At 41.0% G+C, this 18,268-nt stretch overlaps 1 protein-coding gene across 2 annotated transcripts in view; it reads right to left on the bottom strand.

Annotated features, from left to right (window-relative positions):
* Positions 1-6,094: 6,094 nt before the first annotated feature.
* LOC115143304 (calcium/calmodulin-dependent protein kinase type 1-like) overlaps positions 6,095-18,268 on the bottom strand; it is a 55,071-nt gene continuing 42,897 nt past the window's right edge. For both annotated transcript variants that reach the window (XM_029683565.2, XM_065001900.1), the window contains exons 3-12: positions 17,423-17,554; positions 12,129-12,203; positions 10,471-10,609; positions 9,750-9,876; positions 9,499-9,574; positions 9,169-9,281; positions 8,552-8,630; positions 8,311-8,398; positions 7,999-8,146; positions 6,095-7,603 (exon numbers count right to left, since the gene is read on the bottom strand). In XM_029683565.2, the coding sequence (XP_029539425.1) occupies positions 7,500-7,603; positions 7,999-8,146; positions 8,311-8,398; positions 8,552-8,630; positions 9,169-9,281; positions 9,499-9,574; positions 9,750-9,876; positions 10,471-10,609; positions 12,129-12,203; positions 17,423-17,554 (1,081 nt within the window). In that variant the 3' untranslated portion in view covers positions 6,095-7,499. The remainder of the gene's footprint in view (positions 7,604-7,998; positions 8,147-8,310; positions 8,399-8,551; positions 8,631-9,168; positions 9,282-9,498; positions 9,575-9,749; positions 9,877-10,470; positions 10,610-12,128; positions 12,204-17,422; positions 17,555-18,268) is intronic.

Below are 18,268 nucleotides of genomic sequence, written 5' to 3'. Positions count from 1 at the left end.
AACAATCTAGGAAAGGAGGAAAGTAGGCTAAAAAAGATAAGTAAGCTAAGAAAGTAGAAAAATAAATGTAGCTAGGAAATAATGTAAGAAAAGGAAAGAAGGAAAGGATTTTAGGAAAGAAAATGAGGAAATGAAAGGAAGAAGGACAAGAAGCAAGGAAAGGAGGAAAGGAAGCGGGGGAAGCAAAGGAATGTTCTGGGAAAGGAGGAAAGGAGAAAACAAAAGGGAGTGAGGAAAGGAGGAAAGGAATATAGGATATACAATGAGGAAAGGAAATGTTTAAGGAAAGCAAGCTAGAAAAATGGAGCTATGAAAGGAGGGAATTATCTAGGAAAGAGGGAAGGAAGCTAGGAAAGAAGGAAAAGAAAGGGATCTATGAAAGGAGGAAAGGAACGGGGGAGAGGAATGGAATCTAGGAAAGAAAAGGAAGAGTTCACATGTATGTGGTAGGGAAAGAACCATGGCTAGTTGAGCGGAAAGGAAAGCTAGGAAAGGGTTCTAAGAATGGAGGAAAGTAAAGGATGCTAGGAAAGGAGGAAAGGAAAGGAAGCAAAGAAAGGAATCGGGGAAAGAAAAGGAGTTCAAGTGTATGTGGTAGGATTCACCACAGCCAGTAGATGGCGATAGTATTGGTTTTAGTGACAGGCTAGTTTTAGTCACAGGTTGTTGCAGGGCTGCAGCTGGATACTACTGGGTGAAGTGGCCTCGATTTTCCCTCTACCTCTCAGTCTCTCTCATTGTCAATCTCTCTCCCCCAGACAAGAGGAATGCTGGGTAAATGAGGCTGTGGTGAACTAAGGCAGGGGGAGACTACTGCAAATAGAAAGTAGGAGTCTAGTGGTCTCACTCAGGAGAAAACACACAGGGTAGGAATTATGTGGTATTAACAGGAAAATTAGACTGATTGAAAATATAGAGAGGGACTATGTGGATGATGAAGGAGAGAGTGGAAAGATGCAGAGAGGGAATGAGAGAAGGCAGAGCTGGATGTTTAGGGTGAGACCACAAAGAAAGTGGATGGGTCAGAAATGGATGGGTACCACTCTTTGGTTCTATCCAATATTTGTCTTTGCCAGGTTGCCATTGAGCACTTTACATTATCTGAAATTGAATTGATTTGTTGAATGGTCATTTGATTTTGCTGAGAGTTACCACACCACACTCCCTCTCACTTTCCTTCCTCCTTCCTTCTGATTCAGCTTCCCAGCCCGGCCGCAGACACTTATCACATTGCTGACATTTACCTATAGTTTTCATCCAAGCCACCAAGTCTCTCCATCCCTTCTAAAGGGAGGAGAGATTACTTTCAGAAGGCTGGGGTTAGTGGGGTATAAACCACTAACATCTTAGGGAAAGTTACATGGCTGGTTATGCAGGAAATCCAGACATCCAAACCACTAAGCCCCTACTCATCACCAGAGTGAGTGGAACTTTTCACGTTTTCATGTATAAATTCAGTATCCTGGTGCAGTTTATCTGCAACAAAAGCATCATATCAGACTTAGGACACAGCGTGAGTATCAAGCTGGGCTTCAAGGGCTCAAGAGGCTATAAGACAGGACAGTCAGACACATAATGCACATAATGTTTAATATACCATCCATTTGCAAATGTGTTCAAAAAACAAATCATTGGCTTTGATACTTAACAATGCTCCATAGTTAATACTCAATAACTCACGATGCATTGCATCCATACATTAGCACTGTAGCTTTTTCAAAACACAATATTAGGTACAATTGAAGTCGGAAGTTTACATACACCTCAGCCAAATAGATTTCAACAATTCACAATTCCTGACATTTAATCTTAGTAAAAATTCCCTGTCTTGGGTCAGATAGGATCACCACTTTATATTAGGAATGTGAAATGTCAAAATAATAGTAGAGATAATTATTTATTTCAGTTATATTTCTTTCATCACATTCCCAGTGGGTCAGAAGTTAGTATTTGGTAGCTTTGCCTTGAAATTTTTTAAATTGGGTCAAACGTTTTAGGTTGCCTTCCACAAGCTTCCCACAGTAAGTTGGGTGAATTTTGGTCCATTACTCCTGAAAGAGCTGGTGTAACTGAGACAGGTTTGTAGGCCTCCTTCCTCACACACACTTTTTTCAGTTCTGCCCGCAAATTGTCTATAGGATTGAGGCCAGAGCTTTGTGATGGCCACTCCAATACCTTGACTTTGTTGTCCTTGAGCCATTTTGCCACAATTTTGGAAGTATGCTTGGGGTCATTGTACATTTGAAAGACCCTTTTGTGACTAAGCTTTAACTGATGTCTTGAGATGTTGCTTCAATATATCCACATACTTTTCCTTCTTCATGATGCCATTTATTTTTTGAAGTGCACCAGTCCCTCCTGCAGCAATGCACCCCTACAACATGATGCTGCCACCCTCATGCTTCACGGCTGGGATGGTGTTCTTCGGCTTGCAAGCCTCCCCCTTTTTCCTCCAAACATAATGGTGGTCATTTTGGCCAAACAGTTCTATATTTGTGACATCAGACCAGTGGACATTTCTCCAAAAAGTGCGATCTTTGTCCCCATGTGCAGTTGCAAACAGTAGTCTGGCTTTTTTTATGGCGGTTTTGGAGCAGTGGCTTCTTCCTTGCTGAGCAGCCTTTCAGGTTATGTCAATATAGGACTCGTTTTACTGTGGATAAAATATACTTTTGTAACTGTTTCCTCCAGCATCTTCACAAGTTCCTTTGCTGTTGTTCTGGGATTGATTTGCCCTTTTCGCACCAAAGTACATTCAACTCTAGGAGACATCTTCCGTCTCCTTCCTGAGCGGTACTGCGTACTATTGTTTGTACAGATGAATGTGGTACCTTCAGGCATTTGAAAATTACTCCCAAGGATGAACCAGACTTGTGGAGATGTACATTTTTTTTCTGAGGTCTTGGCTGATTTATTTTGAGTTTCCCATGATGTCAAGCGAAGAGGCACTGGGTTTGAAGGTAGGCCTTGAAATGAATCCACAGGTACACCTCCAATTGACTCAAATTATGTCAATTAGCCTATCAAAAGCTTCTAAAGCCATGACATAATTTTATGGAATGTTCCAATCTGTTTAAAGGCACAGGCAACTTAGTGTATGTAAACTTCTGACCCACTGGAATTGTGATACAGTGAATGATAAGTGAAATAATCTGTCTGTAAAGCATTGTTGGAAAAATTACTTGTGTCATGCGCAGAGTAGATGTCCTAACCAACTTGCCAAAACTCTAGTTTGTTAACCGGAAATTTGTGGAGTGGTTGAAAAACGAGTTTTAATGACTCCAACCTAAGTGTATGTAAACTTCCGACTTCAACTGTATAGGCATACAAATATTAATTTATACTATTTACTTTGAAAAAAATATAAAGAACAGATAATACAACTTACCATACTTTTCTTATCAAAGGATTAGTTCAGATTGTTAAATTGGAGTAAGCAAATGTCAATGTGTACAGCGGCTTGTGGAAGTATTCACCCCCCTTGGCATTTTTCCTATATTGTTGCCTTACAACCTGGAATGAAAATTGATTTTTGGGGGTTTGTATCATTTGATTTACACAATATGCCTACCACTTTGAAGATGCAAAATATTTTTCCTGTGAAACAAATTCAATACTTTGTAGAGCCACCTTTCACAGCAATTACAGCTGCAAGTTTCTTGGAGTATGTCTCTATAAGCTTGGCACATCTAGCCACTGCAATTTTTGCCCATTCTTCAAGTCAAAACTGCTCCAGCTCCTTCAAATTGGATGGGTTCTGCTGGTGTACAGCAATCTTTAAGTCATTCCACAGATTCTCAATTGGATTGAGGTTTGGGCTTTGACTAGGCCATTCCAAGACTTTAAATGTTTCCCCTTAAAACACTCAAGTGTTGCTTTAGCAGTATGCTTAGGGTCATTGTCCTGCTGGAAGGTGACCCTCCGTCCCAGTCTCAAATCTTTGGAAGACTGAAACAGGTTTCCCTCAAGAATTGCCATGTATTTAGCGCCATCCATCATTCCTTCAATTCTGACCAGTTTCATCCCCACAGCATGATGCTGCCACCACCCTGCTTCACTGTGGGGATGGTGTTCTAGGGGTGATGAGAGGTGTTGGGTTTGCACCAGACATTTTCCTTGATGGCCAAAAAGCAAAATTTTAGTCTCATCTGACCAGAGTATCTTCTTCCATATGTTTTTTTGAAACAAGTTTTTTTTTTTCATTTCACTTCACAAATTTGTAGTATTTTGTGCATGTCCTTTACATGATATCCAGATTAAATCAATTTAAATTACATGTTGTAATGCAACAAACTAGGAAAAATACCAAGGGGGTGAATACTTTTGCAAGGCACTGTAAGCTCATTAAATAACCATCAGCTATTAAACAATCATCAGCTTTTCAGATACAGTGTAAGCCCTTCTCATACATTTTGCATATAGAATGTTTTCCACTTTAGGTAAGGATAGAATGTCTTCTTGTCATTTGTAGATAGAATCCTCCACTAGCACTCGCTCACACACTCTAGGGAAATTTTCACTGCATCACAAACTACTTCACTATGCAAACAGATGTGTGGATTTCAAATAGAAGATAAAGCCAATCATCAATTGTTGCTGTTACTCAGACTTGAACAGATATGACAACTTGCACTGCCCTTGTCCCCATCCACATGTCAACTGTCCGATTTGGTGAATATAATTTAACTAAAATAAAACTGTTGGTATGAAGATTACAGAATAAAGGTGGCTATTTTAGCTTACAATTACTGCTGTGTTTATACAATACATGTTTTATCCTCTCCCTCACATTTTGAATCACACCATGCAATCACTGGACAGGCTACACTTAATCATGTTAAATGTCTTAAATTCTAAACAAATGCCACTCACTATTACTTTAGTTTAACAAAGTAAACAAAAATGTACAATATAATCAAAATACTCATTCAAGGGGAAAGCCAGGGTTGGAGAAGAGTTAGCCTCTTAATTCTCACACACTATATAATAACATCACTGAGCAGAAAGAGACACAGTCATTAGTCCCTGTCCTGGTTCACCTCTACTTTATCTGGAAAACCTCAACATCTAGTCTATCTCAATGATAATCTCAGCTCAGGAAACCAAATGTTGCCTCCTTTTTAGTGATAAGTTGCTAACACCGTGCTAATTTTATTTGAAGTCATTCCTTGGTTATGAAAATAGTTACTCTCTCAGTTTAATGAATGGCTCTTTGAAAGATAACCGATGGGGAATTGTGTAGAGTAGACTGCCGAGTACACAACATTGACAGAAACACTGAATCAAAAGGTCTATATTTTGACTGTAAGAAACAATCAATCACAGCTCAATATCAATAAGGGGAACAGCACAGTCAATGAACAGCATTTAGACCAGCACAGTACACAAAAGTCACTGAAACAGGAAACGCCAAGGCAAATATGTCAATCAATTAGCTTTAAATGCAATGCAGGCTATGGCAAGAAGGTCTGTAGAGTCAATGCCTGTGCGTGGGACTAGAGGGAGTAAGGACACATAGGAGGCTGGTGGGAGGAGCTATAGGAAGACGGGCTCATTGTAAGGGCTGGAATGAAATTAATGGATTGAAGTCAAACGTGTTTCCATGTTTCATACCATTCCGTTTTTTCCATTCTAGCCAGTACAATGAGCCTGTCCTCCTATAGCTCCTCCCACTAGCCTCTTTTGAGACAGAGAGGATAGGATCACGTCCCTCTCCCCTCTAGTCTCGCGTTGCCTCACTTCCAAGTCTTGTTCACTTGGCTATTGGAATTAAAGTTAGAAAGCCCTAAAACGTACTTACAGTAGGAGCTACAACCCACTGGACTGGACTGTCCTGGTGATGGAAACACATTGTGCCCTTCTCATCAGATAATTAAATCAAGTGAGTATGTGTTCATTAATCAAAGTGTGAGTATAATATGGCATATCTGTTCTATTGTCAACTAGTGCTGTGTACAGTAAATGTATGAAGATGATGGAAAGGTCATGGAACTGTGGGGAAAAAAAAGAAAAAAAAATCATGCTTTCTCTTTTAGATCTAAATAACCTTAAGATGAGTGCGATAGAAGAAATGATGAGGTGAGACAATGAGATGTATATTTGCATTCTTTAATTCAAATTCTCTCTGTACAGATACATTGGCTCGGAAAACAACCAACATATAAATGGAGGTAAGATCCATGGAAGAGTAGTCAAAGTGGGAACGTTAGTAGTATCTACATGGTCAGATAAGTATCTACACTTACAAATGTGTCTTTAGTTAAAAACATCCACACCCTGCTTTGGGTTGAGGAAAGGCTGGACCTCATTTCATTCTACATGGTCTTACAGTAATATCTATAATGGATTAAGTCTTGAGCAGCTTTATCAACGGGATCATATTCCCCCCATAGGGAAGAGTGTGGCTTTTAAGAAACATCAAGGAGTAAAAACTGTGGGTTAACTGAGACCTATTCTTAGTACTAAGAGGAATGGCTGTGTATGTAAGTCTATCTCCCATGAGGTATTACACTTCTCAAGTGGGAAAGAGATCTAGACAGAAGAGAAAAGTCTGTATTTTAATGATTCAATTACCACAATGAAATATATACAACAATACAATGATAGAAATGAAAATCGCCTCTAATGCTGCATTAACTGTACAGAGATATAGGCGTATCTTAAAATGTGTAAAAGCTACCAGAAAATAAACTTTGACGTTGTCCTAAAGGCATAGAGAGGAAGTCCCTGTGCTGAATTAGTTCAAATCAGAAAGCCTTGTTCTGTTACAAGCCTGGGGAGCACAACCACAAACTTACAGTGGTGAAGCACAAACATGCTGAGAAAAAAAAGAAAATATATAGTCCAATAGATGGAGTATTCCCACATGGATTCTCCAGCAGTGGAATTAGGTGAATGCATCTGTGTATTGTAAGGCTACATTTATACAAATATAAAATATAACAAAGCCATACAATTATAATTCTGAGGGGCTAGACTTATTATCGTCATAAAGATGTGTATCTGCAGTACAGGAACTATAACACAATGGTTACCACCATACATGATTGTGCAATAGACCTTTCATGCTATAAAACACGTTTCCAATAGGGACCTGTCTTCTGACCATGCAGATATCATTAGTGGATTCTCTTTCTAGAAGTTGTCAAAGGGGAAGGATAATTAAGATAGAAAACAACATGTACATAAATGCAGAAATGTAAAAAGCAGACACACATTTTAAAAGGACGAGTAAACAGTTTGTCCCGCACCTCAAAAAATAATACCCAGGATTACTCTGGGCACCACACCTCTCCTCCTCTTTGTTCTCCTCATCTCCCCCAATCCGTTCAAATGACCTCCTCTTGTTGGCATCAAGTCCCTCCTCCCCAACCTGAATTCATAAACCGCCTGCCCCCCCTGTTGGCAGGGCACTGGAACAACTCTGTACTCCTGGCCTGACTGGGGAGTTCGCTGGTGTCCAGAGGTAAATACATGGGAAAGCCATTGCTGGGCAGGGATCAGACCAGACTGGTTGGATGGCAGCGGTAGGTGCAGTTGGAGAGGGGGTCGCGCTCAGCCCCCCCATCAGCACTCTGGGAGCAGCATCCCTCGCAAGGAGACTCTGGAACACAGAGTGAGAGTGGATGATCACCACACAGAAATCTGAAAACTCAGGACGCTTCTATCTACACTATAAATCTACCTCTTATTAGCTTATTTCAAACAGTACCCTATTGGGCATTAGACAAGGATTTACATATAAAGTGTTAATGAGTGAGACAGTGTAACTGATTGTGTTTGAGAAGTACGTAAGCCTGAGCCTAATACACTGTGAAAGGGACTGGTTATTCACTAACAACATACTGTACATAGCAACAAGACATACTGGGGATGAACAAAACAGAACAGCTAAATTAAGCCTTTGGGGGGGGTTATGTCGTGTCTCCAGTTATTCAATTATGTTTTGCTACACTTAGTCCTAACTTGTATTGTGTGATGGAGGTTTGCCCCACTGACCGGTGGTGTGCTCTGTCTCTGTGTCCTCGGGCAGCAGTAGGTGGGCTCGGAGGGTGCTGGGCAGTGTGGTCTGGCTGGGGCCCTCCTGACTAGTGCCCAGCTGCAGACGCCTCATGTGACGCACCACTGCCGTGGCGTTAAACGCTTGCTGCGGGAGGGAGCACATTCAAATCAAAATGTTTCAAAGTGATACATAATAACTGCCATAGAAAACTGTACTGACAATGACAGACAGCTGAATGCTGCAGGATTCTACTTATATACTAAACAAAGCAAAAATGTCTGGCCAGGTGCACAGAAAAAGTAACTCACCCTCCACTTGCTCTTGGCAAAGTTTTTCTTGATCTGGGCACTGACAGACTCATGGATGTTCTTATCTAGAGCTGTGTCACCAGCGATCCTAAGGAACAGAGAAAGACATGAGGGGACAAGTTTAGCTGGTTGTCACAAGAACAGGTCAAAACTAGACAAAAGCACAAATGTAGTAGATTATGATAAAGTTGTGTTATGTGCATGCCTGTGTGTGTGTGAAGGAGAATATGGTGTACAATACCAGGGGTGCTGCAAAGCCTGGTCACATGTGTAGCGTATCCTGGGGTCCTTCTCCATCAAGTGAACTATGAAGTCTTTGGCTGAAAACAACACGTGAACAGACACACATTTACAACTCACATATTTCACCCAACAACAATGCCTTTTTTCTTAATTTACATGAGATACACAGTAACTAATAATGCTACTTACAGATGACAAAAGAAAGGTAGCTAAAGTAGAAATAGACTAGCTCCCAGGTTACTATAGTACAAGAAGCTTCACTGCATCAGAAACACTGTCCAGACTGACAGTAAAAAGAAAAACTGTCCGCATGCCTTTGACCTGACTTCAGAAACTCCCTACAGGACTAAGAAATTGTGATCTCACAGGGCCTCAGTGATCGTTCTATGGCCAGTGAGTGTCTTATGGTTAATCCCATACACACTGACAACTTGGCAGACACTCAAAGCATAACAAACCCTAGAGCTAGGGAGTAATTTCCATTAATATGAAACTGCTGACAAGGGGAACTAATAATGGCAACATAATGTTATACATACTGTATTGCACTATGCTGTAGTGTCCAGGTTTTGTTTCTCTCTCCAGGGAGCAGAAAAAAGGAGAGGATTACTGTACCTGAGTCAGAGATATCGTCCCAGTACGGAGAGTCAAACTCATAGTCAGCCTTCAGGATCTGCTCAAAGAGCTTGGCGTCATTCTCATCATAGAACGGAGGGTATCCACACAAACTGTGTCAGAATAAGAGAGTAAAGGCATCACAGCAGAGTTAGGAGACCTGTTGTAGTGCTTTCATACTTCAAAATTCATCCATGGAGTTGTCATTGATCTGGTATGAGTTGATTGTTGAAAACAATGTAGTGGAAAGAAATGTAACACAGAAATGATGTTTTAAGACTGGTAGGAGAAAGACTAAAGTTAAAGAGTCAGTCCAAGCCCATAACTCACAGGATGTAGGCGATGACCCCGATAGACCAGCAGTCCACCGCCTTGCTGTAGGGTTTCTGGGCCAACACTTCAGGGGCTGCAAGACATCAGAGCAGTGTTTTCATCAGCATCATTACACATGTAGTCTGACATGATCACTGTGTGTGTGCTTGCTCTCAAACAGACTAAAATCATACAAAACACATGCTCTTGACACATAGATAAAGACACACACACACAGGCATGCACTGATCAGTGCCAGTCCTCCTTACCCACGTATCCTGGTGTTCCGCAGGCTGTGGACATGACACTTCCAGATCCCTCGATCTTGGACAGGCCAAAGTCACTGATCATGATCTTAGAGTCCTCCTCCATACTGTCGTACAGAAGGTTCTCCGGCTGGGAAAGACAGAGAAATCAATCAACTTTATTGTCACAAACATTTAACAAACACATGCACACACTGGGGAAATAATTAGTTATCCAAACTAATGATCAATCAGTTTACACTCTGCTGAACTGCCTGTAAACAAATTATAGTTAATTAATCTAATTTGCAGGCACTGCAGAATGCTTGGGGCAAAACACTAGCATAGGAAACAAACATTTTCTATACTACAAGGTCACCCTTTAACCTCTCGTAATTAGTAATACACTAATTACTAAAAGGTAAAATGGTGAAAATTCAACATTGCCGTTTTCATAGTGGGGATACCTATCACTCATCCAGTCTTGTGACTATTCAGTCATTGGACAGAAACGAGAAGGTAAAGGACTCCATTGTTAAAGACTCTGAAATCTCGTCTTTCATGCCCTTTGTCCTTCCCTTACTCCCAATCACGGCCAGTTGTGATCCAGCCTGGAATCAAACCTGGGTCTGTAGTGATGCCTCTAGCACTGAGATGCAGTGCCTTAGACCACTGCGCCACTCTGGAGCCCCTAAATGCCTACCTAAATATCGTCCTCACCACCTGACCCTTGACTCAGGCTCACCTTCAGGTCGCGGTGTACGATGCCCATGTCATGGAGGTATTTGACAGCATCCAGGATCTGCTGAATGAGCTTGCTGGCATCTTTCTCTGTGTAAAATCCCTTCTCCACAATCCTATCAAACAGCTCCCCACCAGACACCCTGGATAGAGAAGAGGAACGATTTTGATATACATATGGCCATCTAACTGCTACATATGGCCATCTAACTGCTACATACGGCCAACAAACTGCTATATATTGCCGTCTAACTGCTACAGGGAGGCGGCTGCCTACCTACAGACTTGACATCATTGGTCACTTTAACAAATGAAACACTAGTCACTTTAATAAGGCCACTTCAAGAATGTTTACATATCTTGCATTACTCATCTCATATGTATATAATGTATACTGTATCCTTCACTGTCTATTCTTTATGATCTATTGGATCTTAGCAGCTCGGTCACTGCTCATCCATATATTATATACTTATATATTCTTATCCCATCCCTTTACTAGATTGTGTGTATTACGTTTCGTTGTGGAATTCGTTAGATATTAGGTTTTGTTGTGGAATTTGTTAGATATTAGGTTTTGTTGTGGAATTGTTAGATATTAGGTTTTGTTGTGGAATTTGTTAGATATTAGGTTTTGTTGTGGAATTTGTTAGATATTAGGTTTTGTTGTGGAATTTGTTAGATATTATGTTTTGTTGTGGAATTGTTAGATATTAGGTTTTGTTGTGGAATTTGTTAGATATTAGGTTTTGTTGTGGAATTGTTAGATATTACCTCTTAAACACTGCTGCACTGTCGGATCTAGAAACATAAGCATTTCGAAACTCTCGCAATAACATCTGTTTACTATGTGTATGTGACCAATACAATTTGATTTGATTATATGTTGTCTAATTTAAACCTGCTTTATCTGTCTTCAACCTTATCTCTCTCCAACCTACATCACCACTAGGTGGAGGCATCACTTCTTCCTAGATGTACCCACCACTGCTCTCTATGATTCAGCACTAACAACAAGCTAAAGCCTTGACAAGCTGCCTCCCAAAGAAAGGGGGAGAGAAAAAGAGGAAGAGTGAGAGAAAGAGTTAGAGAGAGGGGATTTTTATGTGTGCAAACCCACAACTGTTCTTTGGTTAAATCTGACTGCCCTTACGGCAGTGTTGCTAAAGTGAACACAACATCCCTCTGTCATCACACCACCCACTGTTTTCTACAGCAAAAAAACTCTCTCTCCTCCTTTCTCTCTGTCTCTAACTTGCTCCACACCTTCTGACATTTCAGGAAGTGAGATGGGTGGGAGAGAGCACAGTTACTGTGTGAGGGCATATTCCCCAGTGGTTGTCAGCAGGCACGATGCTGCGAGTGTATGTCTGTATGTGTGTGGGAGGGGGGTTTCTCTTGAGATCAGTGAACAGAAAGGCCCCTGAGCTCAGAGAGTAATTAATGGAGAATGACACTGTGCGTGGGAGAGAGCACAGGCAGGGAGCCTGAAACACACACGCAAACACACATTGCAGAGGCATAATCCTGAAAGTTTTTAAACTGAAGGCTGCAGAGAGTGAGTCGATTTAGGGACAGAAAGTGTTGACGTGGGTAGAATTGGAGAACAGAGAGAGATAGCAGAAAGAAGGACAAAATAAAGACAGCAGGATGGTCACTCACAGCTGCATAATCAAGTAGAGGTGGGTTTTACTCTCAAAGATGTCCTCCAGGGAAACAATGTTGGCATGTTTTAACCTAAAGAGAGGGAGAGAACTTTAGAGTCATAGTTAACAACACAAAACATTATGAACACCTGCTCTTACCATGACCTAGACTGACCAGGTGAATCCAGGTGAAAGCTATGATCCCTTATTGATGTCACTTTAAATCAGTGTAGATGAAGGGGAGGAGACAGGTTAAATAATGATTTTTAAGGCTTGAGACATGGATTGTGTACATGTGCCATTCAGAGGGTGAATGGGCAAGACAAAAGATTTAAGTGCATTTGAATGGGGTATAGTAGTAGGTACTTGTTTGTGTCAAGAATTTAAATGCTGCTGGGTTTTTCATGCTCAATAGTTTCCTGTGCATCTCAAGAATGGTCCACCTAGGGTTGTGGCGGTCACAAAATTTTGTCAGCCGGTGATTGTCAAGCAAATAACTGTCGGCCTCATGGTAATTGAGCATTAATTTAAACATAAACACATTTAGCATCTCCTGGCATTCACACTTAGCATACAAGCCACTGATGCAGACCTTGGGAACATCTACATTTTAAAAAGTCTAATAAATCCATATAATATAGCCTACACCATCACAAGAAATCCATTATTTCATTTAGACAGGTCTAAAGAAGCATGATATGAAGAAAATGTAGTCTATTTCAGAAGAAAAGAACAGCATACTCTGAGTTGTCCTTATGTTAGATCCTGATGTGGCTATGCCAAATGGCTGTGGGCTACACTAGTCTATTTAGGAGACAAGATTTGCTTTGAATTCCGTCGCATTATTTTAGAGTATGAAGAATACAATTGAACAAAGCTGAATAAAATATAAATATTTTCTCCAAACGATTTGAGGGAGTGCGCACATGCAACTATTCTGTGTTGAGCGGTTAACAAGTAAGTAGGTAGTCCTATATACTTAATTTAGAGTTGTAAAGTAACTTTAGTTGTTGTACAAACATTGGGCTATATGTTTTGATTTTTTATACATTGTAAGGCTGCATGATGAGACAAATGATGAGACAAATGATGATTTGAAAAAAGTTGCTTGAAAGGTACGTATGAGCTCTGCTTTATTTTTTTGCAGGCTGTACACACTTCAATAGTCTCTCAATCACAATTTAGCAAGCACTTGATAATGCCTCGAATTTCACAGCAGTATCCCCTTTGTGGCCGTAATGCACCCTAAAAATCAATGCCTTTTGCGGTCTGGAGTGCAGCGTTGTTCCCTTCTTCCTGATTGCTGCGCAATCTGAAGCGCCTCTCACTCACATGGCTCTTCATCACGTGATCAGGTCTTTCTCACAGGCTACAAGTGAAGACAGACACATCAGGGATGCAACAGCGAGTGTCCTTATCCAATTCCGAGGTGCATATTGAAGATATTGGAAGAACTGTCCACATTTACTTTTCATCAGTCAACCAGATGAATAGGCCTAACGAACAGCAATCTACTATCACCCATAGTACAAAAGTTGACCTATTCTATTCTGTGCAATAAATAAATATTCCAAACATAGTCTGGGACAGTTGTGGGGTGCAATAGATCTCAAATCAATACTACCACTAGCATCAAAAAAATATTTTTATACGCAATGTGGCTAACGCAAGAGATCAAAATGTTTAGCTTAAAATGTTGATAAACTATTAGGCCATTTCTCCACATTAGAAGCGCTGCAATGCGCGCATGGCAGTAGGCTATAAGCGCAAATGTGCCATTAACGGGAAAACACCACTTTCAAAATTGACTGCAAATGTGATTTTGCAGTCACTTTTGATCTTCCCCAAACTTGAACCTCACGTGCTGCTTATGTATGCCAGTTAGGCTCTAAACTCCTTGTAAAGCGTATTAATGTGCTTCATTTCAAGAAGTTATTTGGCCACTTCAGTTGTGATGCAAACCATATAAAAACACATAGGCCTGTGGGTTAGGCTACATGAGATGTGTAACTATGAATCGAAAAAGTCGCCAAAAAAAATGAAAGTTTCTTATGCTGGGCATCATTCACAAGTGACAATATATAATTCACAAGTGCTAGGATAATATTGACACCCATCAGACTATTCTTGATTGAATCTTTTCTTTACATATACTAAATAATACACGTGTGAAATTAGTTTTGATTTAGAATGTACCATTATCATGGAGCTGTCTCGAAAAAGGGGCACTGGGAAAAAATACATGTCATCTATGCACTTAAATAGCGAATGGAGGATTCTTTCCTGTGGTTCATTTTCATGCCAGCCAGATAGTCCTGTTGTAAAGGTAAACAATGTGCTTAATATTAGGAAAGTTGAGAAGTAAAAATAGTTGGCCTAGTCTATAGAAAGCTGATGGGAACCTCCTTTTTTTAGTAGAGGCCATGACTCTGTTTTCTCATGCAATTGCATAGCCTATAGAAATGTTGCCCAACATGAGCTCATGGGCTCTCATGAAGTATTTGATTAGATTTTCGATAACATTTGCATTTATGTCAGAGTGATTAGAGGGGCAATAGAGTGCTGAGTACCAGGCAGTTAGCTTTTTGGTAGGCTACTAATGACCAGCAGCAACATCAGAGCTTGGAGAAGCCTAATTACCGTGACTAAACGGTCACGGGGAATTTGACTGCCTTCATGACTCGTGACTGCCGGTGTGGCGGTAATAGGGTCACCACAACAGGCCTAGGTCCACCACCCAAAGGACATCCAACCAACTTGACAAAACTGTGGGATGAATTGGAATCGACATGGACCAGGATCCCTGTGGAACGCTTTCGACACCTTGTAGAGTCCATGCCCAACGAATTAAGGCTGTTCTGCGGGCAAAAGTGGGTGGTGCAACTCAATATTAGGAAGCTGTTCCTAATATTTTTATACTCAGTCTACGTTACCATGATAAATACAGAACAGTCTTTTTCTTGACACAGTGTGATTGTTAAAAATATCATTTCAATTTTCTCTCAGATCATTTAGATCATTTTTGTATACAAATTAACTTCATAGGGAGCACTATAAGAAAAAGAAAAAATATATATTAAAAAGGTAATATTAGTTATCTGGAGGTAGAGTTTTATCACGAGTGGTCAGACTGTGTGGTGGCACACAGCTCTCTAATTGGTTGAGCAGTGTATTCCGTCGGCCCTGAGAGTCGTTGGCGTGGTGACAGAACACTGGTGATTCACTGCTCTGGAGGCGGTTTTCTACCATCAGCCCCATTCTCGCCTACAAACACACACAATCTCTCAATCTCTCTTAGACACTCCTCACCTTACAGAACACTCACACATCTTCTTCACTGCCATTTTTCTATCTTTGGTATTAGCTCTGCAGGAGTGCAGAACCATTCATGGGGTAGAAAGCTAACAATGCTCTGACACAAGGCTGAGTCCTCCTATGACTGCAAGAGTAGCTCCTACTCTATCTCTAGGTCTGCCTACACCAAAGTAGCATGGCACAGCACATGTAGAATACATTGCTTTCCCCTTAAACTACCGATAATTCATCCATCTGTGTCACTACATTTTGAGAAGACCTGCCCATAAAGAATGATATTACGTGAAGGCACTGCATTTCAGTGCAAGAAGCGTCACTGCAGTCCCTGGTTCGAATCCAGAATGCATCACATCTGGCCCATAGGGCGGCGCCCAATTGGCCCAGCATCTTCCCGGTTTGGCCGGGGTAGGACGTCATTGTAAATAGGAATTTGTTCTTAACTGACCTGCCTCGTTAAATAAAGGTTAAATGAAAAATAAATGGCCTAAGTCTTCAGTATAGCAGCAACTGACACTTACAGGGAGAGCCAACATTAGTCATTCTTCCCATGGAATTTAAGCAGACGGGTAACTACTGGCCCATGTTGACTCCAATGATTCCCACAATTATGTCAAGTTGGCTGGATGTACTTTGGGTGGTGGACCATTTTTGACACACAAGGGAGTGTGATAAACCCAGCAGCGTAGCAGTTCTTGACACAAACCGGTGAATCTGGTACGCACTATCATACCCTGTTCAAAGGCACTTAAATATTTTGTCTTGCCCATTCACCCTTTGAATGAAGCACATACACAATCCATGTCTCAAGGCTTAAAAATCTTTCTTTAACATGCCTCCTCCTCTTCATCTACACTGATTCCTAATGTTTTGTACACTCAGTGTATAGGAGTCGTATTGAGACTGACCAACAGATAGCCAGACAATCAGAGAAACGAACAGCACCTCATTGATGACAGACACTTGTCACACTGACGAGGCTCAGAGAGAGGACAGATCAAACATGGAACCGCACCGCAGTATTAATCTAGTATCACGTGTGTAACTATGCCCTTTCTGAAACACTGTTGTCTGGGGGAAAACACAACACTTTGTCATTGGCAGTGATCCAACTGAGACAAGAGGGAGATTATAAAAGCCATTTGATTTCATTATGGTCTCAGTAAAGTATGTTTTATTGAGTGGAGAGAGTGAGCGGAGGTAATGAATTGCTCCATACAGGGGCTGACTAATGGTTTCATGCAGTACTCTGGGGGATACAGTACAGTACACTATATTAGGCTACAGCTCTTACACTAAAAGGGCATTATAATCATTTTCACAAAACATTATGAACACCTGCTCTTTCCATGACAGACTGACCAGGTGAAAGCTATGATCTCTCTCTCAGTACAATACAATAAAGGAAGATTAGTGGCACAGCCCCTCTATAAAGGGTTTACTCGCTCTCTCAACAGATAACTGTATCCACAACCCTTCACACTGATAGTAACTACCCGCTGACTTCTAATCTTGATCACTGATGTTGTCTTCTAACTACCTCCTTGCTATCTGATGACACTTTCGGTGACTAAGCAGCTCTGTGCTGGGGGCAGTAGTAACATCCTCTAACAGTACTCAAAGAAATGTTGGCTTATTTTTACTTTTAGTAGTTTAATCTATGGTCTATGTATGTCTCTTTCTTTCTCTTTCTGTCTTTCTCTCTTTATGTCTCACTCTCTCCCTATCGAACCCCAATCCTCACCTCTTGAAGGATCCCTGTATATTCACTAGGCCTATGTGTCTCCTGTAACCCAGGCAACAAGAGCACTATAAATAGCTTAGGCCCCTCTAGTTCCGTTGTTTCCGGCTTGGTACGTAATTCCCCTGTTTTAAAGTGAGGTATTTTAACCAGACTGTCATTACCGCAATTGTAGTCACTATCTGACTCAGAGTTAAATCTCCTCCTCTCCGAAAATTGATGAGCAACATGTGGGTGTGTGTGTGCGTGTCACTCACTTGTGTAGGACAGCAATCTCGTTCTCAATGCTGTTCTCTTTGCCCTCCAGGGCTTTCTTAGGGATGCATTTGATGGCCACCAGTTTCTGGGTCCTTTTCTCTTCTGCTAGGACCACCTCGGAGAAAGCCCCCCTGACACAAAAACAAGACAGGTCAGCCAAAGACAACACAGACTGCCAATCACATGTATTTTCATCTACAATCATTTTTATTAGTAACCCAGGACAGACACTCCAAAAGAGCAAGCAGAGGTACTGTAACAATGGCAAGGAAAAACTCCTTATTAAAGTTTATGAACCAGAAGCAACTCTACCGGGGTAGCTCACTTAATTTTGGAACATTCTAGATTTTATGAAGTGGCCTACATCAAACAAGTTTCACTTTTATTTATTTATCCTCTAAATGAATACTGAGGAAACTGGACTTTGGACTGGGAGCATATGGGTTGGCTTATTTCCTCAAGTGTTGTAACTTGCGTACATGTCTGAGGACGTATGTGTGCATGTGTGTGGTTTATGTACATATGTGTGTGTTATGCAGTGGTAACACTCCCCAGCTTCACTCAGTCTTATCTCTTTCTAGGTTGCTGGTAGCTGTGTGCAGGACATGGACATTGCTGAGCCTTAAGCCCCAGAGGGCAGGTTTTATACAAACATAATCTACAGTAAGACAAGGCATGGCACGATGGCACCGTGCCAGGGTCTCAGAGAAGACGCTGCGTAACAAAATGGTGGAAGCCTCTTCTTCACTAATGGCAAGCCGTAGGTGAAATACACAGTCAGAGAATAAAAATATTTTACTAAAATTACATGAAATTGGACTTTTCCAATACAGGTGATCAAATCC

The sequence above is a fragment of the Oncorhynchus nerka genome, linkage group LG15, assembly GCF_034236695.1.
Source record: "Oncorhynchus nerka isolate Pitt River linkage group LG15, Oner_Uvic_2.0, whole genome shotgun sequence".
In the NCBI taxonomy this organism is placed as follows: domain Eukaryota; kingdom Metazoa; phylum Chordata; class Actinopteri; order Salmoniformes; family Salmonidae; genus Oncorhynchus; species Oncorhynchus nerka.
The sequence above is the reverse complement of the archived record's forward strand: the minus strand, read 5'-3'. Positions and strand labels throughout refer to the sequence as shown.